Source organism: Columba livia, chromosome 2 (genome assembly GCF_036013475.1).
Source record: "Columba livia isolate bColLiv1 breed racing homer chromosome 2, bColLiv1.pat.W.v2, whole genome shotgun sequence".
Taxonomy (NCBI): domain Eukaryota; kingdom Metazoa; phylum Chordata; class Aves; order Columbiformes; family Columbidae; genus Columba; species Columba livia.
In genome coordinates, this window is record NC_088603.1 from 86,975,890 (window position 1) to 86,999,542 (window position 23,653).

The 23,653-nt window shown below is 45.7% G+C and overlaps 1 protein-coding gene across 1 annotated transcript; it reads left to right on the top strand.

Moving 5' to 3' along the window:
• The first annotated feature begins 11,409 nt into the window (after positions 1-11,409).
• LOC102090835 (serine/threonine-protein kinase SBK2) lies at positions 11,410-22,928 on the top strand. The gene is given in 5 exon segments (XM_005502948.4): positions 11,410-11,445; positions 11,447-11,545; positions 19,605-19,794; positions 20,545-20,747; positions 21,014-22,928. Coding segments are annotated over 5 exon segments (1,059 nt in total). The 5' UTR covers positions 11,410-11,433; the 3' UTR covers positions 21,569-22,928.
• Positions 22,929-23,653: the final 725 nt, after the last annotated feature.

Genomic DNA, 23,653 nt, shown 5'->3' on the forward strand with positions numbered 1-23,653 from the left:
TTAGGACTCAAATTGCAATTCCAGCTTGTCACTCAAGAAGGAATTAAAATCTTATTTGAATACGGAATTTACTGACCCCTTGGGAGAGCCTAAGACTAAAGGAAATGATGCTTTAAACATGAGATCACTGAAAGAAAATAATGCATTAGCTGGAGAGCTTTCAGCTTTCCAAGCTGTGGCTGAGAGCCACATTAGACAACATTAGGCAACATTAGACAGAAGCACCTAATTCGTGCTCCAGCATATCATCACAAACAACCCAGCCATTTCCTCCTCTGAAGGAATAGTGGAATACAGTGCAGGGACCTCAATAAATGGATAGCTTTTAAATATCTTATATGGCAAATATTGAGATACTTTGATCTGTGTCTTTCCTAATGGAGGAAAATACCTACTTAATGTCCTGATTTTATCACTGACAGCTGGCCAATTTCACAAGTCTCGGTCTGTGACAGTAGAGAAAAGCACTTTGAATTTCATCTGAGCAAAAGGCTCATGTTGGTAGTGACAACTTAAGTGAACTTACATAGATATGCCCACATGGGAAGACCAGCTTCCTGTAGCACAAGCCTGTGATCTCTGCTAGTTCAACTGTGCTGCAAGGTTTTCGCAGTAGAAGTGAGCTGTTGCTGAACAAAACATGCACAATGGTAAAGAGCAGCAATGTCACTTATCTCAGGAAACTCAATGGTTGGGTAATGATACACAGTCACTTGGAGTGCTCAGGATTCCTCCAGAAATTACTGGCATTTGGGTTTTTAGAAAGCCTGTGGACAACAACCAGACAAGTTTTTTTAAAAATGTCTTCATGTCCAGAAAAAAAAGAAAAACCCAAACCTTTAAAAAAAGAACAGCAGATTCAGGTTCTTACTATTTTGTGTTATAGTTTTTCTGTTTGTTTTTTTTTTTTTTTTCTTGTATGTTGTGTGTGTGTTGTTGCTGTTGTTGTTGTTGTTATTTTTAATTCTATGTCTAGTTTCTGTTCATACTACACATAACTTTGTTGGAATAATTCTGAACATATCTTCTTTGAAATAGAAGTGCAATTTGAGACAAAATATGCTACAAATCAAAGCAATTCTGTTGTAGTTGGTAGAGTTACTACTGCTACTAACTACTACTAGAGATTGATGGAGGAACAAAAGAAAAAGATGTGACTCAAGGCCAAAAACTCTTTTTCTGTTCTCTGTTTTGCATGGGTTGGATCATAGAATTACAGAATAATAGAATCATTTTGGTTGGAAGAGACCCTCGATATCATTGAGTCTAACCATTAATCTAGCACTGGCACTAAACTGTCACTAAGAACCTCATCTATATGTCTTTTAAACACCTCCAGGAATTGTGACCCCACCACTTCCCTAGTCAGCCTGTTCCCACGCCTGACAACCCTTTCCATGAAGAAATCTTTCCTAATATCCAACCTAAACCTCCTCTGGTGCAACTTGAGGCCACTTGCTCTTGTCCTGTCACTTGGTACTTGGGAGGAGAGACTACAGCCTCCTTTCAGGTAGTTGTAGAGAGTGATAAAGTCTCCCCTCAGACTCCTTTTCTCAAAGCTAAACAAGCCCAGTTCCCCCAGCCACTCTTCATAAGACTTGTGCTTTAATACATTTTGATTTAGCATCTTGGAATGTCCACTCCTACTGGCCAAACCAATTCACAGAATCATAGAACAGTAGAATGGTTTGGGTTGGGAGGGACCTAAAAGATCATTTAGTTCCAACCCCCTGCCATGGGTAAGGACACCTTCCACTAGACCAGGCTGCTCAAAACCCTGATCAGCCTGGCCTTGAACACTTCCAGGGATGGGGCATCTACAGCTTCTCTGGGCAGCCTGTTCCAGTGCCTCACCACCCTCGTAGTGAAGAATTTCTTCCTTATCTCTAATCTAAATCTACCCTCTTTCAGTTTAAAGCCATAACCCTTTGTCCTATCACTACATGCTCCCTGGAAAAAGTCCCTCTCCAGCTTTCTTGTAGGTCTACTTTAGGTACTGGAAGGCTTCTACAAGGTCTCCCCATACCTTCCTCTTCTCCAGGCTGAACAACCCAAACTCTCTCAGCCTGTCTTCATAGGAGAGGTGCTCCTGCCCTCTGATCATCTTCATGGCCATCCTTTGGACTCACTCTAACAGGTCCATGTCCCTCTTACGTTGAGGGCTAGATATAGTACTCCAGGTGGGGTCTCACAAGAGCAGAGGATCAGAATCACCTCCCTTGACATGCAGGTCACACTCTTTTTGATGCAGATCAGGATACAGTTGGCTTTCTGGGCTGCAAGCACACATTGCCAAGTTGTTGAACTTCTCATCAACCAACAGCTTCAAGTCCTTTCTCCTTAGGGCTGCTCTCCATTCATTCTCTGCCCAGCCTATATTTGATGTTGTCGATAAACTTGCTGAGGGTGCACTCAGTCCTGCTGTCCTGGTTGCCGACAAAGATGTTAAACAACACCAGTCCCAATACTGACCCCTGAGGAATGCCACTCATCACTGTTCTCCTCTTGAACACTGAGCCATTGACCACAATTCTTTGAGTGTGACCATCCAGTCAATTCCTTATCCACCCAGTGGTCTATCTGTCAAATCCATGTTCTGGATATCATGTGGGACAGTGCCAAATGCTTTTCACAAGTCCAGGACTTTTCCAAACCTGTTCAGTATATCCTTTCACAACTCTGTTTGCACTGCCACATAGCAGAAACAGTAATATGTTACTGCTTCACATGACATCTCTGATGTTCAGATCTTTAAATATGAGCACAGATTTGGAGTCCAGCTGTGAACAACCAGAGCCTGAATTTGGGGAGTGTTGAGCACTGTTTGCTGTCTTCACCTCTAGTGTGCACCATGATATGCTGGCAGCTTGGATGCTTAGGCTCGGGTTGTCCAACTCAAGAAGCCAAAACTACAGACTTTGAAAAAAAAAATAATTATTAATATCTGAGCTTCCTGGTGTGGAAAAATCATCTCAGAAGAACTTTCCACTGCATGGTAACACAAACAAGATGACAATCTGAATGTTTCAGGACACAATAAGATGGAAGTGTTTATCTTGGATGTATGCTTTCTGCCTTGTTCTGTGATTCGGAACTGAGGATTAGAAGAGGAAAGCCTTTCCACAAAGCATGTGAGTGTTTTACCATATATGTGAAGCAATAAAGGGAAGGTAGATCAGGGTTCATCTGGAGGATCATTTCCTTTCATCTCTGGAACAATCCCTGCTAAAATCTTTGCACCAGCAGCTCTCTCAGACTCTTTGATGAGGAAGGACTCTGAACCTCCCATGAGTGAAGCCTCTTTTCGTGTGATCACAGAGGCTGATGAAATCTCCTCTCTGGAAGACTCAAGCTGCATCTGAGCTCCCCTAGGAATGGAGCACAGCTGGGCATCCTTCTGTCATGCCTGCAGATCATCCCTCAGAGGAAGTTCGCTGGGTGGGCTGTGCAAACTAAATAATCTCCAGAGTCCACAGCAGTAGACAGGTCCTACAGCTCCTGCAGGGCAGGATAGCATGAAGGTAAACCCAAGCCAGTAGGAAACAAGGGCTGCCTGAAGACAGCCAAAATTTTCCTGCCTCCTTTTTCTGTGGAGACAGAAGAATTGTGGTAGCAGGGATGTTGAAGTTGAAAACCCCATGCATGTCCATCCAACAACATCTCATCAGATTAAGGAGTTTTTTCTGCTTTTTTTTAAATTTTTTTTATTTTTTTTTTTTTTGAATTCTATCTGCATATTTACATGTCCCTTCCCTATCCACTTTTGTCCCAGGTCCTCAGCCATCCATGTACTCACGTAGTGTCACCTCATACCAGAGATGGATTATTGGACACCAGTGACAAGGAATGCTGAAACTCAGAGTCTGGAAGGTCCCTGGTTCAGAAAAAATGAAGGAATGAAGGACTTAGATGTAACAGATTGCTTCTGCAGAACTGAATTTCAAAGTAGCTGAATGAATCTATGCAATTAATGCACTTTTCCTTAGTTTAATATCACTTCCTAGTGACACTTGGGTCCAGTTCCCACGTGTATTTTCCTAGACCAGTCTTGATTTATTGCCTCTGTCCTTCAATAGAATCACCTTGCAGATGCAGCAACATCCACCCTGGTGGTCATGCTTCTGGGAAAGAAACATGAGAATTCAGATTTTGAGAGTATTTGCCAAGACATCAGACTTCAAATGTTTCTCCCAGGGACCTGAAGAAGCTTCAGAGCTCCTTTCTTTCATGTCTGTCTGGGAGAGAAGCCTTGGGATCCAGCTGCTCCTTCCACCTTCCAGCAGAGAAGAGTCTTGTTTGTTGGGGAGATTTCCACTCCTGATGCCATATTTGCAGTAGATTGGTCAAAGGAGACAGCTTAGTTTGAAGTAAGACTAGACAGATACTTTGAGTGTTAATAAATATTTAGGACTGCATGCCATTTGCCTGAAAGTCCTGAAGGAATTCAAATGTGGCACTGCGAATTGCTGGTCAGGCTGTATGACCTGTCATTAATGTCTCTGTGCCTGAGAACTGGTGGATTGTCGGTGTAACACCCCCACTATAAAAAGTGACTGGTGAGTCTGACTTCCATCTGTGGTAAGAGAGTGATGTCTATAATAAAGAGTAAGACTGATGAGTATGTGAATAGTAGTCTGTTAAGAAAGAGTTGGTGAGGCTTCTGTAAAGGGAAAGCCTGTGTCTTTGCCATGCTGGGTTTTGTAAGGGTCTCAATAAGCACAGGGGAGGGGATGCAGGATATATTAAATTTGAACTTCCAAAAAGCCATTGACAGGCAGGTTCCTCAACAGAAGTTATTAAAGGAATTAAGTTATTATAGGCTTGGAGGAAAGGTCTCTTTATGGAATGAAAGCTGAGTAAAGGCCAAGAGCCAAAGTGTATGAGTGAGGTTTATAAAATCTCAAAGGTGATTGGATAATGTGAATGCAGATCTATCTTTCACCAAATTATGCAACATGAAGCTGAGAGGTTACCTCAGTTACCAAAGAGTTATTTTCTAAAACGCTGTCTCACTGCCATTCCTCCGACACTGACCCACAGAGGTCTCACAAGTGTTCCTTTAAGAAAAAGACGAATAATCCAGGATGCTACTACTTAGGGCTGGCATCCACTCCTTCTCTGGAAACCCTCTGTCCTGAGGTCTCTGTTACATGCACAAAGTAAACTCCCTCTCATCTTACCTCCTTGACCCATCTGAAATTTGTTACCCTGGCAGGGACAGACTGCAAAGGTGACAAGCTAGCCCAGGAAAGACAATCACTTGCCAGCTACTTAAATAGCAGGTATGGGGCTGTTTGGGAGGAGTGGTTGCAGAGCAGGGCCATGAAACTTATTGCCTTGCTAGCTTTGCCAGGGGGTGCTGCAGCATACTCCTGCCACCACAGCATTTCATTAGTGGAATGAATGGAGTGGGAGAGTGGGAGTATCCTTTGCTTTCCAGTCCATTGCAACATTGAAACAAATCAGAATAAAAAAAAAAAACATTTAATGCTATATCCTGGCTGTGAGACTGTCCGGTGGCAATTTCCTTGTGGAAGACGTAAGAGCAAGGAAGTATGTAGTAAATCCCCCTAATATTCTCCTAGCCTACAGCAGTCTGAGACAGATGTTGAATCTTTGTACTTAATTGTGCTTTTCCTCTGCAGTGTCTCCATCCAGTTATTTTATGAAACCACATAAACGTTTATTACCCACAGTCTTCTGGGAGAAGATGTCCGTGGCTGAAGGCATGCTTTGTGAGGAAGCCTTTTGTTTATTTTGGACCTGCTTCTAGTTCTTGTGTCTTGTCTTTTTAAGAGTCAGTGGAAAGTAATTTATTTTTATCTTATTTATTCCCTTCAAGGTTTTATTATATCTATTTATTATAGCTATTACAACTTCCCTCCTCTGTTTTCTTTAGAGAAGAAGACAGTGTTGCAGGCAGTTGGGACCCCACATCAGTGGAAATGTTTCAGAGAAAATTGGACACAACTTTTTTCTAGGGATGACCTTGGCTGAAGCAGCCCCAGAGTGGGCACCAGGAAACACAAAGTGGTGATGAAAGAGACCTCCTGGCACTGTGATGGTGCAATGCCCCCAGCCAGCACCAGAGCCCAGGTGACTTGTGTGCTGTAAACATGCACCCACAACTTCTCCCAAACCCCCGACTACCCAAACCTGTCAGAAAGCAGGTGCTCACTGCTGATGCCCTATGGGGGACATCTCCCTCCTGTTTTTGTGGATGACCCCAGGAGAAACCCATGTGCAGAGAGACACCATCACTGGAGGCAACGTCCCAGCATCAGAGGTGTCTGGGGGCTGTCTGGTGGAAGATGATTAGCAGGGTGCTGGCCTCCTACCCCATACAGATGAAGCTGTAGAAATGAGGTGAGGTAGCACAGGAGGGATCAGCTTTCCTCAGAGAGTGGGAGTATCCTTTGATTTCCAGTCCATTGCAAAAGGCAGATGTGAATCCGCTGAAAAATTGAGAGGTAGGCAGGAGCCATTGTTTTGCCTTTCCCCGAGGGCACTGGATGGCCTCCACCAGCCTCACCTGGGCCTCCATCTGCAACCTTTGCCCATGGACCAAGAACCCCATTTCAGCTTAGCCCTGGGCTTTCAGTCCCTGCCTGAGCTGTATTGTGGTCTGTCTCCACTCTTTTGTGGCTGTTTCTGGCCAAAGAGGTTGTTTGTCTGGAGACTGACATGTGGACTGCTTTCCTGGCTTGACCTCAGACCTGCCTGGCAATCACTGGCCTGTGTCTAGCACTGACTACCACCACTGAGAATGACCCTGACCTACAGATCAACTTCTCAAGTGAACCTTGGACCTGCTTTGTCACTACAAACTTGCCTGATGATCTGGACTCTCACCCAATTCCCATCCATGGGACTCTCCTGCTCCCATGTTGTGGGACACTGTGAGACAAGCCCTGGCTGGCAAGCCCCTGAGCTGCCAGCCTTGTTATCTCCTTTGTCTCCCAGTTCCCTGTTGCTTAGGAGCATCTGGACCCTCCCAGTGCCCTGACAGAAAAATGCTTTCCCAGCAAAACATGCTGTCCCTGCCCCATCAACCAGATCCCACTCTTCCTCCGTAAGTCCAGCCTTTTCTCCTGCAAAGCCCCACCACAACCCTTCCTTCCCCAGGATCTGTTTCTAAGCCATCCAGAGCCCCAGCCAACTCAGCCTGCAGTGATGGCGACCATCTCACCAGGCTAGGGTGGGTGCCCCAAGGTGTGCTGCCACCTGGACAGTACCTAGCTGTACCCGTGGTGATAAACAAGCCATTGAGCTTCAGCGAGAAGGCTGATGTGTATCCTGGATATTGTATATCCTTTTAAATCCTGGAGGAGAGGCTGAGGGAGATCACAATGGAAAAGGTCAATCACAGAGCTATTTTGAGTCCCTGTCCCTGTGCTAGGGGGGAACAACACAATCCCAGCATCTGTCTGAGGCACAGGGATCAGTGCTTATGGATCCCAGTGGCTTAGTACTGCCTCTTGCAACCACTCTGCACCCACGCACCCAACAGCGACATGAAGGGAGGAGGCTGAAATGGGACTGGCCAGGGCATTTTGAAGCAGATATGGTAGTCAGCGGGTGACAGGAAGAGGTTTTGGGTGCGAGGCGCTCTGTTGAAGCTGGGGAACATGACTGGGAAGCACCCCTGGGGAGCAGGGCCTGGTCTCAACATGAGCATGTTGTGTTAGCTGGCAGGCGAGGTGGGACATTGTACGGCACTGTCAGGAAGGCAGCCAGCGGATTCCTCAGCGATGGGGTAGCTCTGAATGACCTCAGAGCACAAATGGTCTGCGCAGCTGGTGGACTCCTCTGATCACCCTGCCTGTGCAGAGGAAAGCTCAGGGCCCCAGCTCTCTGGCCAGGAGGCAGCCCCCACCCCGTAGCACCCTGCAGATTGGCTTGCTTACTTGCCTGCTGAGACTGGAGGGGAGGAAAATGTTGGCAGCTCACGGCATTATTAATAGAAGAAGTACGAAGGCAATGGGGAAAGTCAAAGATTTGCTCCAAACTTGGCATCATGCACAAAGCTGGTTCTGAAAAGGGCTGAGCAAAACTGAGTGCTGGAAATGAGAGAATCATGACTGCTCTGAAAAGCTGTCTTCAGTGATGTTCTGGGTAAGTGCTTATAGTCAGTTTGAATATATATGGGCAACTTGAGTATTGCCATGGACTACAATATTAAAAGAGCAGTGCCACCTTAAGTCCAAGTAAAGGAGCTAGATGTTCATATTTCAGCAGCTTTCTCTCACACATATCCCTGCTGATAAGCCTCCATACCACCAAAGAGTGTTCTCTTGGATTCAAATGGCATCAAATCTTCTATCACCTTAGACACTGCTGCTGCCTCTCAAAGTAGAAAATAGAAACTAAAGAGCCATGTGGGGTTGGGCAACCCTGAAACAGGAGTACAGACCTCCTCACCCAACTTACCTTCTGTGGAAATCACCAGAGTCATTAGCCAGGGATACTGTGAAAAAGAGTTAACACTAAGGCAAACACTTGAGAAACTGAGTGTCCTGTTAAAGGTGTGTTTGAACAGCCAATCCCCTTAGTGTTCCAGCTGCAGCCATACCTCTGGCATTACCCTACGTAGAGCACTCACTAACAGGAATTCAACCCCAATACTTTAGAGTTATATATGGCGTGTACTTGAAGAACTGCTGATGTTCTGATGAGAGTGAAATGGACTGTTGTGTGTTTGGTGAGGAAGAGGGATAAGGGAAGTAAATCAAGGACTAAAGAGGTGTGGGAGAGTTCTTCCTTGACTAGGTCCCTTCACTGCAGTTGCTTTAGTTCCAGCTGTTCCTCATGCGGTTGTCACTGTGATGACTTTGTGACACCGGTTGCCACGTCTGGCCCTTGGTAATGTTCTTGTTCCATTATTTTAATTTGTATTGCCTATTCTGTGTCAGGCATGCAAGAGACAGGATATTTATCATGCTAAACCCAACAATAATTCAGAGGAGGAAAAGGATGCATTTTCTTAATTATTTGCTAGATATCATAGGCCATCTCCCATGCTTGTGTGTCACAAAATTTAAACGTTCATCTGAAAGGAGTCTTAGCAGTGGACAATAATACATACTTGTAATTCCTTATTTCTCCCACTTTTCCTCTTCACCTCCAATGGTTGCCTACAGAGTTTTCGTGAAGGATGTGTAGACATCCACAACTGACTTTGACTTGCTTCAAGATTCTTTGTGGGTCTGCTTATAGTGCTGAAGACAAATGGTTCTGCATGACTGGAGACAGTGTATCCTCAAGCCCACAGCCTGGGACCAGCTTTCTGAAAGACAAAGGCAATCTTGGATACATCATATTTCCAGCTCTGCCAGTGTTGACTTTGACCAATATCTTGGTTGCCAGCAGGACAAAATGTGCGCAGCATGGGTGAGATAGTTGTAGGTGTTAAATTAAAGAAGTCCTGAAATGCACAAATGCCAACTTCATTAGTAAGACAGCAGGCCCTAGGACCTCCAACACAGCTGCTCTGTGCTGAATCCTCAGGGAATAGAGAGCGGGGAGTCTCACATGCATGTGTGATAAACAGTATGTGACATTTTCCCTGTGTCATTGGCATGCATGACAAGCCCTGCAGATGTCATGGCACATGAACTCCAGGAAGGGGACCAGCCCTCGAATAAATTGCTACTTCTTGTTGGACTGCAGGTAAGTCTGTGAAACAGGTCTCTTCTTTAAGCCAAACCACTCAGCATGTCTCACTCTCAGCAGGAATGGAAAACATTGGGAATCTGTCTCTTAAAAAATTATCTGAAAAAACAGGATGACTACTGTATTTTGTTCCTAGATCTGGAACCAGCTTTGAGTTACTGATGGCAGTGGAGGGGAGAAAGACTGGGGAGTCAGGGAATCTTGGCTCCTTTCCCAGAGTTGACTTGTAACTGTGACTTCAAACAAGTCTTAAGGGAGACTTTGCGGTTCAACTTCAGACTTGTGTCTCAAGTAGAGGCAACAGCCTCACTCATTCTTGTGCCCAAGAAGACTAGATAATACAGGGGCCACATGCCTGGGGAGCAGTGGTTAGACTACACCATTTATCCTAGTGCTGAATTCTTGGATATTGGATAGGTTTCTCCTGTAAACTTACGCCACACTCAGCTGTAATGTTCCTGCCTGAAGAGACTTTGTGCATTGAAGGCCTTTCCCAGTCACTGGAGTATCCTTCAAGAATGAGTGTGATGGAGCAGCCCTGAGTGGCACAAGACATTTAGGTCATCAATACCACAACCTCACTCCCCACCTTTCCTCCAGAAGCACAGGGACAGCTGGGATCCTGACTGTGCTACTCCCCCTGCCCTCTGATTCACACCATCTCTGAGAGGCAGCAGACCAGCTTTCAGAGGTCTGTGATGGTGAACCAGTGCATTTCATCTTATTGAGCCTATGGAGGGCAGAGCACTGAGTGACAAGCCTTTGGTGTAGTTACCCTCCCTTCAGAGAGCAAGCAAGAAGGTTCAGCCCTGTGCTAGAGACCCAGAGTACTTATGATTATGGGGGCTGCTCTGCTCTCTCCTGTTACACTGTTTTTTACCTCTGTCCCCTCTCAGCTTTCCTCACCATATTGTGCCCCCAGAGGGAGCACAGAGCCTCATCAGGGCAGGTGAAGCCTTACGGGTCCACGGAGTGGCCTCAATTCTAGGGAACGGTGGACCTGTGCTGTGACACTCCTACATCACAGCTGCATGCATCACTTCTTCAGATACAGAAGTTGATCCATCTCTGTGAAAGAAAAAAACAGTGCTTCAGAGCCAAGACCTAAGACCTGCATGGCCTCTATGTCCCCAGAAGTTGCTTTCTTCTCCACACTTGGGTGGAAGAAAGAGGACTTTGGCACAGGAATAAAGTCTTGGTGGAGGTACTGAGAATAGGCGAAACGACTGCAAGTCATTGTAGTTACCGTAATGCTCTGTAGTACTGGTTTGTGTGAGCAGCCTGGCCCTCTGAAGGGGCTTTCAACCAGCTATGGCTTGTGCCTGGTCTCTTGTGTCCACTGGCACAGCCAATTGTGGCTGACATGTCTTCAGCCCCTTTGGTGGCCAAGAGCAAGTGTTGGCAGCCAACAGTTGTTCTGAGATCTGCCATCAGGGATGTGCTCTTACTTGTCACAGCCTGGGGAGCTGCTTTGCTCCCTCAGATATAGTGACAGCCCAGGCTGGAGGGAAGGGCTGAACAGGGTGGGTCTGCTGAAGGGTCCCTGGGGTGTATGATGATATGGCTAGGGCAGAAACAACAACCCCGCCCTGATCCCTGCAACACCTCTCCCTCCACAAACAGGGCAGATAGATAGCCCTCTACCTCCTCCCATTCCCCCTCTTTTCTTCCTCCCCCCAGAGGTGACCTTCAGCAGGGAGGCAGTCTGCCCCCAGGACCAGAGACATGGGGAAGGGGCGGAGCGTCACGCTTGTCCCCGTAATGCCTGGCAGCCCCCTCCGGCTGCTCGGCACAGGCTGAACCCAGCCCAGAGGCTGCCGCGGGGAAGCCAGGCAGTCCACAGCCGGCCGGCAGTGCTGCGCTGCTGGAGAAGGTGAGAGGCTTGGTACAGACAGGGAGGGAGTGTGGGATGAAAGGTCACAGCATGGCAGGATGAAGGAGAGCGGACAGGCATGTAAAAAGGCATGACTGGGACCCCACCCCTTGCAAACTGTTTTTGGAGACTGTCATAGTGTGCCGGCACAACGTGGAGTGCACCCATTTTCCACGTCTGGTTGATGGTGAGCTTGTTAGATGGCTCTGCCCCAAAATGTCGCCTTGTGTTCGGTTATGTCCAGTGGGATGGTGCCGCGGTACCGGCTGGTTGCTTGGGAGGAGGGTGTGATGTGGCTTGGTCCCAGCAAGATTGCTGCAGATTTCCATCCGAGGAGACCGCTGCATGGAGATAGTGGTGTCCTGCTTGCTGGGGAGAGGCTGGCAGGGGTCTCTCTGGGGAGGTTGCGAGGTGCTTTTTCCTCAGAAGATCAATATGCAGTTCTGCTAAGGGGACAGTCATGCCGTTCTTTGCAGCGAGATTCAGTACTAGCCTGCTGACCAGTTTTAGAAAGAAGCTCATAAATCTATCAGCAATAAGGCCAGAAACAACCACTGCGATAATCTGTTCTGATCTCTTGCCTGTATTAAAAGTGGTTTGCACTAAAGTATACCTTTTGAGGAAAAAGAAAAGGTGCCATTCTTGAGCTAAAAGTTCCAGAGATGGAAGGGTATTTTTCCATACTGTTCGGTGAGATTTTTAGGGGCAAATATCCTTCTTCACAAAAACTGCATGACAACTGAGTTCTGAAATTGCCTCATTTCAGCTTCAGCTGTTGGTTTTATTATAATGCTTTATTATAATGCCCTCTTTAGTGAACTTGTAGTACCCACAAACATACATACAAATGACAGAGTCACTTCTTCGTTGTCTATTTGATGAACTAAAAAGACTGCTCCCCTCTAAGATTTCCCTGTAACTGTCTGCTGTGTTGTCATTCTTGTAGTTCTTCTCTGCGCCTTTTTCTGTCAAATTGTGGAAACCAGCACTAACATGCTGAACTGTGGTCTCACCATTAAAAATACAGAAAACATCCAATAGCTAATTGTGGTGACTCATCAACTGGCCACCAAAAGAGTTCAGAAAATTTACCCTAGAGAAACAAGGCTTTCACATAAATAGGTTCTTAACGTTCTAAAAACCATAACATAAAACTAGATAAATAAGAATGCAAAACAGAGCAAATGGAAGGAATGCATTTCTAATAATACAAATTCCACTGATGCACGATATTCTCAATTCTTGTGCAGAAGTCATTAGCAGGTGGCCAGCTCTTAGAAATACAGCTTTACTAACTCAGCTGATTTTTGGAGATTAAATTTCAGACTGTCTCAGGGCATCTGTTTGTAAGAACCTCGGCAGGAACTACAGTGAACTATAAGAAGCACATTGTCTCAGAACAAATCTCTCATTATTATCTAGGTTACTCTATGTAAAGCAGATTTTTTGTTTGTTTGTTTGTGTGGGGGGTTTTTTGTTTGTTTTTTTGTTTTATTTTTTCTAAAGTGAATTTTATTTTCCTAATTTAGCATCTGGAAAATGCGAGTCTGTATCTCATTGCTGATATTTCCTGCATCTGATGCTTTTTGAACATTCTTTTCAGCAGAACGAATGCAAGAGTTGAACCTGCAAGATCAGTAACCCTTGTACAGTTATTCTCTTAGACTTCAATCTGTATCACTAAGATGTGTATCTGCATCACTGTAGATTATTTGTAGTGCAATTCTGTATCATCCTACATATTAAGGTCTGCAAAGGAAGTGAGACTGAGACTATATCAGACCTACATTTCTGGGTTCACACAATGCACATTTTATGTACAAAGCAGCACGAAGAACTTAGATTCCTCTGATTTTCTTTTTTCTTTTTTTTTTTTTTTCTTTTTTTTTTTTATGGTTACTCAGTGCCAGACTAAACTCCTGGCTTCTTTGGTCATTTGAAACACTTTTGTATGTGTGTATGTGCATGCACTACTTTTATCAAGCAACGTGTTATGTATCTGTGCTGTTTTGACTGAAAATGAGTTAATTTTTTTCATGCAGTTAGAAACCTTTCTTTTTCATAGCTAACGCAGTTATTGTTTGGATTTAGTTTGAGAACAAGAGATAACACCCTGGGACAGAGTTAATGTTTTTAAGTTGTTGTTTGGGAGCCAAGGCCTCTGAGCATTCAGCCCACAGGTGTGAGGCAGCTGGGAAGGGGGGCATAGATGGGGCAGACTCTGACTGACATCCAGACTGAGCAATAAGAGTATTCCATCCCATTAGTGTCATGCTTCAAATTTAAGGAGAGTCAGAATTTTCCAGCTAGGAGGGAGGAGGAAGACAGAGAAGGAGACTCGTTTTGATTTCTGCTCTGTTTTGATGGATTTCGGTTTAGGAGTTTCTTTAGTTGGGCCTTTTGCCATCCTGCCGTTTTGCAGAGGCCTCTGGGCCTTCCTGCCTTTTTCTCTCTTCACTCTGGGATCGGAGGTTGGGTCCAGGTACTGCTGCCTGCGACTGGCTGCTCGGCATGGATGGAGTTTGTGAGGATTTGCATCGAATATCTTAATTTATTTTCTATTCTCCATTTTATATATGTATTGGTATTATTAGTAGTATATTAGTGTTATTTTCTTATTTTATTAAACTGTATTTATCTCAATCCATGAGTTTCTCCTTTCCCTTTTGATTCTCTGCCCTATTTGGGGGTGGAGGTGAGTGAGCAAGTGGCTATCATGGTTTTGAATTCCCAGCTCAGCTTAAACCGTGACACTACCCAAACCCATTTTGTATCATTTGCAAATATTTTCTGGATGATTTCAGTGCTGTCTTCTAGATCATTGACAAAGTATTATAACAGAGTCAGGACTTAACAAAATTAATTGTGTAGGATGAGGACACCAGTAAAATATGATGATTTCCACAATAGCTGACTTATTTTTCAATCCATTATAAATGTATGCCCTATTGATTTTGACCAAAATCAGGATTAATTTCTACAGATAGCTTTCAGGGAACGATCAGTGCATGGGATGTTTCTGGAAGATGCTGAATAAACCAATACTGGTCTGGCAATTGCTCTGAACTCCTGTCAACAATTTAGAGGTTGATGGGAAACCCCTTCAGATAGAATCCTTACACAGACTCTAGACAAAAACAAACCCAATTATTTGGTAACAACAGACACACTAAGTGATCTGAATTACTTGATAAACTAAGTCCATTTGAACAAAATGTGCTTTACTAAAAGCAATGGAAGAGTATTCAGGTAGAAACAAGGCACCCAGGAATACCTATGGAGAAGTGGAGTTTTCCCCAGAAAAACAGTAATTTGTGAAAGCTCTAGAATCATGATGGGTATATATAAGGTAGTGCTGCTTCTCAGTGTGGTGTTTTTTCAGAAAGAGATCTTGGGGCCACAACCTGAGGCAGAAGGCAACTCTGGCTCAGTGCCTCACAGGAGGCATTCCCCCAGGAGCAGTCTGTTTTAACTTGGGGGACTGAAAAAAATGCTGAGGTTTTAGAAAAGGACCATAAAACAGATTCGAGAGTTGGACAAAAGGCTTTGGTTTGAGAATTGGACAGAAGTTGATGAAGGCATTTAATCAGTAAGAAGACTAAGAGGTGTCTTGATCAGAGAGCATGGAGATGTTTGTTCAAAATGTGACTACGATTTCTGGAAGCATCCTATCTGTTTTAAAACTAACTGATGTGAGCACTGCAGAAGTAGTGTACCAGGTGGATTGTGAAGCCTGAGTAAAATGTTGGTTGGATACAAAGCCTGAGTTTTAGACTGTACCCTGCTAGTTTTATTCAATCTAAGTAGTTCAAAATACGTTATCATAGGCTGCAGTCATGCCTCTGATCATAGTACATGTAAAGCCTGCAACAGTCAGGAGAAATACAATAGGTACTAAAAAACTCTTTTCTCTGGTTGAGAAACTTCAGCAGCAGGTTAGGTAAATTCAGATTAGGATATCTTACAAATATGTAACAGCAAGAATATTAACACCTGCTTTTATAGATGACCAAAGTTTGTCTTTGGATCAAGTCTGACCAACTTTTTGTGACAGATGCCCCAAATGTTGTTGGTTATCTGGTTTGGGTTAAAGCTCTGTAGAAGCGCAGATGAGAAAACATACTTTACATGCCATATGCTCAAGGCCATTTTTAGTGGAGCATCTCTGACATGGGGAGAGGTTGCAATAGCTGAATCTCTTCAGCTTGGAAAAGAGAAGGCTCAGAGAGGATCTTATCGGTATATATAAAGACCTGATGAGAGGGAATAAAGAAAAGGGAGCCAGACTTGTCAACAGTGCTCATTGGCAGGACAAGAGACACCGTGCACAAACTGAAACACAAGAAATTCCATCTAAACACAAGAAAACTTTTTTTTTTTTTTTCTTTAATCATGGTGTTGTGGTGGCTAAACAGTGTGATAGGCTGCCCAGAGAGGTTATGGAGGCTCCATCTGTGGATGTATTAAAAAACTTACTGGACACCTTCCCAGATAACCTGCTTTAGCTGTCCCTGCTTGAGCAGAGAAATTGGATTAGATGATCTCAAGAGGTCCTTTCCAGCTTAAACACCTCTGTGATTCTGTCATCATAGCACCATCTCTGTTATACAGAGATTGCACTGTCTTTGGCTGTTGACATGTATGAAGTGCTGTTCTGGACCAAATATATTAATCATTTTGGTTGAAGAACCATAATAACATTACCTAGACTAAGACGCTGTATCTCCATAGGCTAGCTGCCCCTCAACTCCTCAGAAAGCTGAGAAGCATCTCCTGATGGTGGAAAGGATGTGAATTTCTTGCTGCTATAATTAGAGACTCTTTTAGGGAATCAGAGTTTCTAACATGTTGACAGCCTGGAACAAGTACTTCTAGTAGGGATGAAGCATAGGAAGGATAGTGGAGGAAAGAACCGTTTTGAAAATGACCCTGCCTGCTGCCTTCATTACAGCACAGCTAAATGGTGAGTCCACCCTGGCCAGGGTCCTGGTGGCCTCCTCCCCAGTCTTGTCACTCTGCAAAGGACAAATGGCACTCTGAGAGGTAACTGAGGTAGTTGCAGAGAACCCAGGCACATTTTACTCAGTGGTGACTCAGATTTGGCTGTCACTTAGCTTGCTAGCTAATGGTGGTGGCATCTCAGAGAAAGACCTGACAACTTTGGCTATTTCCTGAAGCATAGACTGTGTCTTGTAATCAGTTTCCTCAAGGGCAGCAACGGCCAAAGCCTGCACACTTTTCTAGAGTGACTGCAGCAGGGGCTTCCTTCATATGGAGCCATGATCAGATACGCAGGCTTGTCAGTGTTCCTCAAGACACCCTACCCATATTCTCTGGCTATCTGTTTTTCCAAGCTGGCTATTTCAGTCTGATGCTCTGTTCTGTACCCAGACAATCTGTTCTCCCACACTGGTGGGGTTATGCATGGAAGTAAAGGTCCTTGCCATTTGTATTGCAGTTCATTTGAAATGTGGAGTGGAAGGACACAAGAGTTTTTTTGATTTTTTTTTTTCAATTGAAAAAGCTTATGGACTGAAGTGTTTTGACTCCCAAAGCTGGAGTGAGAACGAGGAATATACAGAGAAGCATACTGCCCCATTCATAAATCAAGTTTTCAGACAGTAAATAGGAGAGGAATAATGAATCATATAAAAACCAGATAAGCCATATAATAAAGAATTCAATATAAACAAAACCAGATTAATTAATAGATATTTGAAAATCATATCATTATTGAATAATACGTTAAGTGGATACAGTGAGAAGATTCTAACCTTTGGATTAGATAGCACTAACAGGTGGTTGGGCTAGAAGGGAAGAAATTTTATCTAACTCAAGTTTGAGAAATTAAGTTATCTGAGAAGATCGTGGACCATTTGCTGACAAGAACTTGTGTGTGACCATGAATTTGATATAAGAGAAACACTGTCTTACAAAAGAGATCTTTTGATATTTTTTTCACAAATATAAATCTAATGTGTTTCGCACAAGACAAGCAGATATCTCTCCAGTTGTTCCACTCCCTATTTAGTGTGGCTTTAACCTATCTAATATCAAGGAGAGTTATATGTCTTTCAACGGTCTGCTACATTTTAATTTTATTTGTAGCTAGGACTCTTGCAGCTATTCTTTTTGACACCTAAAAGCGGCAACAGCAGTTTGGAAAAGTTAGTGGCAGAGTGGGTCTGTTTGTGGATTCTGCAATGCCCTTGCTGTGTGCAATTTTTCAAGCTGTGCCAGCCAGGCAGCAATCTGCAAAATCTCTAAAACACTTTCCCTATGAGTTTCTCCCCAGCCTTCCATTCATCTCCTCCCATGCACGCACTTGTTCAGTGTCGAACTCCCTGCAGACTATACTAACTTTGGCTGCTCACACCAAGCCAAAGCCTTTGCAGAAATGTAGGACCAATCACTTTACTCTCCCAAAAGGTGTCATGTGAGTCAGAATATTTCATGGGAAGAGATCCAGACTTTATATGCAGAGGTGAGTCACTTGTTTTACACCACAGCTCTGTCTTACTGCATACTCTTTAAGACATACCCAAGGATGCTGCAACCCTCAGGCTCTTGAGTTGCATCTTGAGCTGTATTAGTAAAGGCATTACCGGCAGGTCAAAAGAGGCGACCTTCCCCTCTACTCAGCACTGGTGAGGCCACATCTGGAGTAGCAGGTCCAGTTCCGGGCTCCTCAGGAAAAGAGAGATGTGGACATACTGGAACAAATCTGGAAAAGTCCATGAAGATGATTAAGATACAGGAGCATCTCTCATATGAGGAGAGACTCAGAGAGCTAGGACTTGTTTAGCCTCAAGAGGACAAGGCTCAAGGCGATCATCTTATTGATGTGTATAAATGCCTGATGGGAAAGTGTAAAAAAGACACAGCCAGAGTCTTCTCTGTGATATTGAGTGACAACACAAGAGGCAATGGGCATGGATTGAAACATGGAATTTCTACTTAAGCATAAGAAAAAACTTTTTTACTGCAAAGGTGATCTAACAGTGGAACTAGTTGTCCAGAGCAGTTACGGAGTCTCCAGCCTTGGAGATACTGAAAACTGGACTGGACACAGTTCTGAGCAACCTGTTTTAGTTAACCTTGCTCTGACCAGGAGGTTGCATTTGGTGATCTTCTAATCTTGACCATCCTGTGACTCTGGTTCTACAACCTTGCTCTGAAGGCAGATGGCACTCCCAGGTCTGAGGTGCCTGTGTTCAGAGCAGTGGGAGGTAATCAGGGAGTGCTGCCACAGGTTCCTTAAAACGCTAACTTGTATCTGGATGGGTGGGCTGAAAAAAGCACTTCTCTGAAATGGGTCTGAAGCAGCTGGCTGTAGCTCAAAACGCCAGTGGTGTCCAAGCTTCCTTCCTGCCTCAGTTTCTCAGATGCACTGAGGAGTGACTTTGGGTCAGAAATGTCAGCAGGCATGTGAGGTACTGAGCTCCCTTTGGCTTGCTCAGAGCACACTGACTCTCACTAGTAATCCCTTTTTTGTCATGGGCTAGCTGTGCCTCTGCCTAAGGGGGAAGTTTGTCGCTGCTGCTACCTCAAGGGCTTTCTTCAATAAGCAGTAGGGGTGGGTTCCTGTGTAGAGAGATGTGGTCTTTCTCCAGTAGGGAGAGCAAGAGAACCGGGTCACACTTGATAATCTGGGGCTCTATTAATGTTTTGCTTGTTGCCTAACACCTTGGAGAGTAAACTAAGAAGGGATCTGGAAGGCCAAGCTTTAGTACAGACACAGAAAGGTGTTCCAGATCTTTGAAGTTGGAGGCTCCAGGGACTACAATTAGAGAAAGACAAGCGTCTGTCTGAAGGCCAGAAAAGATGAGAGGGCTGAGGGAGGTTCTTTTCTGTACAGGGATCTTTTATATGATGAGGGGCTTTGCCTGGAGGTGTACTGTACAAAAAGCACAAGCTCAGCTCTAGCACAGCTGTGAAAATGCTCAGGCTCCAACTGGCAGAAACACACCCTGCCTAGCACAGTTTGCATGGCATGTCCAATTTCATTTTCTCTGTGCATGTTGTGATTTTCCTGACCTGGGCTGTGGTGTTTCTGTAGCCCTCAGCAATGGCCGAGAGCTCAGCTGCCACAGCGACAGGGAAAGTGGCACCAACTGTGCTAGAGGAGCTCCTGGAGATCACAGCTCAGAGCCTGGTGCGCACGGAGGTGGCCGAGCACTACGAGGTTATTCGGGAGCTGGGCAGGGGCAAGTATGGCCACGTGATGCTAGTGACCCACAGGCAGAGAGGTAAGGAACCAACTTCTCTCTACAAACTACTGTGCCTTGCTTCCTCTCCACTCACCAGGGTGCTGGGTGGCCTTGTGACTCCTTGGGGCTTTGCACCAGGCATGACGTGGGGTCCCCAGGGAGACTGGCAGGATAGGGACCTCCCAAGCCAGGGACCATCCCACTGAACCCAGCCAGGGTGCAGGTGATGCCAGGTGGCAGCTCTGACCATCAGGCAAGGTTATAGTGATGAAGCAGGTCGAAGGTCAAGCTAGGAAGTAAATCCACAAGTCAGGATCAATAGAGTTCATGGCTAAGCACTGACATGGATGTGATACAGCTGGAAACCAGTATTTCCGTCATGCAGCTCAGGAAAGGAGTGGACACCCAAGGCTGAGCTACAATGATGCCCTCTGGACAGAGGGTGTGAGTGGAGGTTCTAGGTGGCGTTGGCCAAGGCCATTTAGGCCTACAAATGCCCACAGGGCCCTGACGCTACTCTTTCCCAGTAGTCTCAGCTCAGACTGATGAGCCCACATAGCCTGAATTTCCATTCCTCTATGCATTTGTGTGCACTGACTGGCTCAAAACTCACGCCAGTGGCAGTGCCTGTTCCCAGATCAGGTGTCCATGGGACATATCCACATGAAGCTTTGGGCCAGAGACCTTCCTGTGGCTGTGTCTGGACTCACAGCTGCTCAGTGCCCTCTCTGTCTTGCCTTGATGTGAGTGACTTTCAGAGGAGTCTAACCCACTTTTCCCCATCTGCAGGTACTCCTATGGCTCTCAAGCTGCTACCCAAAGCCAGTACCAAGCTGCACACCTTCCTGTATGAATATTGTGTGGCGCTCTCCCTCACCACCCACCCCGCCATCATTAGCATGTTTGGAATTGCCATTGAGTCCAGCCAGTACTATGGCTTCCTCTATGAACCAGCACTGCACAAAGACCTCATCTCTATCATCAAACCCCGGGTGAGTGCTGCTACAAGGCCATGGGGACTGGGATGGTAGCATTTGGCCCCTGTGCAGGCTGGTTGGATTGGAGGGAAGGGAGATAAAGGTAATGGGCTGTGTGGGCCTCTCATCTCTGGGGTCTACAGCGTTGAAGCAGCTTCAGGCTTGCAAGACCAGTAATGCAGAGGTCTTCCCCAATGCAGAGCATGCAGGTGAGAGCCCAGCTGGCAGGGCTGCCAAGATGCCCTGCGTGTTCTGTATCGCCTGTCTCTCTCCCTCTGCAGGATGGGATCCCCGAGCCAGCCGCTAAGCAGTGTGCCAAGCAGCTCGTGAGTGCGCTGGAGTTCATCCACAGCCGGGGGCTCGTGTACCGTGATGTCAAGCCTGAGAATGTGCTGCTTTTTGATCCCGAGTGCCGACGCATCAAGCTAACTGACTTTGGGCTTACGCGGCCCAAGGGTACCAAGCTGAAGCTGGTGGCTGGGGTAATCCCTTACACTGCCCCCGAGCTGAGTAACACTGCTGATGCCCAGGGCGTGCCTATCGACACCAGCTTAGACGCCTGGGCCTTCGGCGTGCTGCTTTTCTGCCTGCTGACTGGCTACTTCCCCTGGGAGCAAAGCCTGCCAGATGATCCTTTCTTTGAGGACTTCATGCAGTGGCAGGAGACGGGCCTGGAGGAGGACCTGCCCCGACACTGGAAACGCCTGACGGCTGAGGCTGCCCTGATGCTGCGGAGCTTGCTGGCCATAGATCCGTCCAAGCGAGGCCCTGTCAGTGGGGTGCTGCACTATGTCAATTCCCCTTGGCGCAACGAAGATGCTATGGCAAAGCCCTAGACCCTACTCCCCATGGGATTAGGGAAGGCGGGTCTCACTGGACATTAGAAAGCATTTCTTTACCAAGACGGTGGTCAGAAACTGAAACAGGCTTCGTAGAGAGGTGGTCAATGCCCCAAGCCTGTCAGTGTTTAAGAGGCATTTGGACAATGCCCTTAATAACATGCTTTGACTTGGTCAGCCCTGAATTTGTCAGGCAATTGGACTAGATGATCGTTGTAGGTCCCTTCCAACTGAAATATATTCTGTTCTATTCTATTCTATTCTATTCTATTCTATTCTATTCTATTCTATTCTATTCTATTCTATTCTATTCTATTCTATTCTATTCTATTCTATTCTATTCTACTCTACTCTATTCTATTCTAATTCTATTCTATTCTTATCAATCTGTATAAACAACCCATGAGTGGGTACAAAAAAAAAGACACAGACAGACTCTTCGTAGTGGTACTGGGTGACAGGACAAGAGGCAATGTACACAAACTGAAAGACAGGGAATTCCATTCAAACATAAGAAAAATGGCTTTAGAGTGATGGTGGCCAAACATACATGGGAAGATTGGTTGTCATGTCTCTGTCTTTGGAGATATTCAAAAGCTGACTGGACAAGACCCTGGTCAATCTGCTCTAGCTGTGTCTGTTTCGAGCAGAAGCTTGGACTAGGCAACCTCCAGAGGTCCTGTCCGGCATCAACCATACTGTGATTCTGCGACATTTTTTAGTTTGAGGACACTCTGTGTTGCAACTGGAAATGTATGGGGCTCCCAGCTTCTCCGGTTTGCAACTGTTCAGCATGGCAGGAAGTGGTCTCAGCAGAGCTGGGCACAAGATGCAAAACTGGCTTGACAAGAAAGGATTAGCAAGATTTTAGGGTTTATTTCCAAACTAAGGCAGACTTGAACTGGTGGAACACCGACATCTTCGGGAAAACAGATCAAACTATCCAATTCCATCAGGGCCAAGGTTGTCTTTTGCAGGAGCCAATCATGCTGATGAGTATCAGTGCTGCCCAAAGAAGACAGTGTGGCAGAGGCTATTGTCACCGAGCAGTGGCAATGGCCAGGATTGTTTCTCTATCTCCTTCATCACAGAGCCTTGAGACTTAGGCAGAGGGAGTGTCTGCTGCCGGAAAGTTGTGTGATATGCAGCTAAGTGATAAAATCAGCACTCTGACTGCACTGTGTCCTTGATGGTGGTATGGAAAGGGTTCCAATGAAGCAAGCACAGCAGTGAGTAGAGCGACAAAAGCTCTGCCCTGAGCCAAGTGCGCAGCCTGGGCTCCTTTTCTCAGTGGCTTAATCTTAATTTCATCTGGATTTCTTAAATCAATGAATAAACAGACCTGTTGAAACCTGTCCCCAGGGGGTCTGAAAAAAGATCCACTTGTCCCCATCACCCCCACAGCAGCTGCTGGGAGAGGCTGAATGGAACGGAGCTGCGTGCAGAAATGCTGTTGCTTTGCACGGGCTGCAGTGGGGCTGGCCATGTGCCTGACACCCTAAAGGGCAACATTTCAGCTCATGTAGGCACGAGGTATGGGATGGATCTGATGTCATCCCCGAAGGGGCATCAAGTGGCCCCAGATGGAAGAGAAAGACGCAGTACTTCACTCCTCTTCAGGATGGAATGAAGAGATAAATCAAGTAATCACACATTGCATTATGTGAGGTCTGGCTGCAGCGACTGTGGTCCAAGTGTGAATCCAGGCCCTAGTGGTGCCTGCAACACTCCGCATGGCTTGTGGTAGAACGCATGGTCTATATTGCTGGTTCCTCTTACACAGCTCACTATGGACTCTGCTCCTTCTTCTGCACTGCACACTCATCATGGCTCCTGAATAGTCATACTCAGCAGCAGCCTGGGGACTGCAATGCAGACCAGAGGCTGCAGGGTGTGGGAAGGCATGGGCCAGCACTTCGGAGTTGCAGTGGCAGGGAGATGGGTTGAGCCTGGATCTGTTAGCTGAACAGAGCCCTTGGTCATAACAATCCTCCCAGCTAGGAAGTGTTGGCAGGAAGAAGTGGAAGTTGTTTACTAGAACAGAGCAGAGATGGGAAAGTGCAGGCAGACATGCATTGCCTT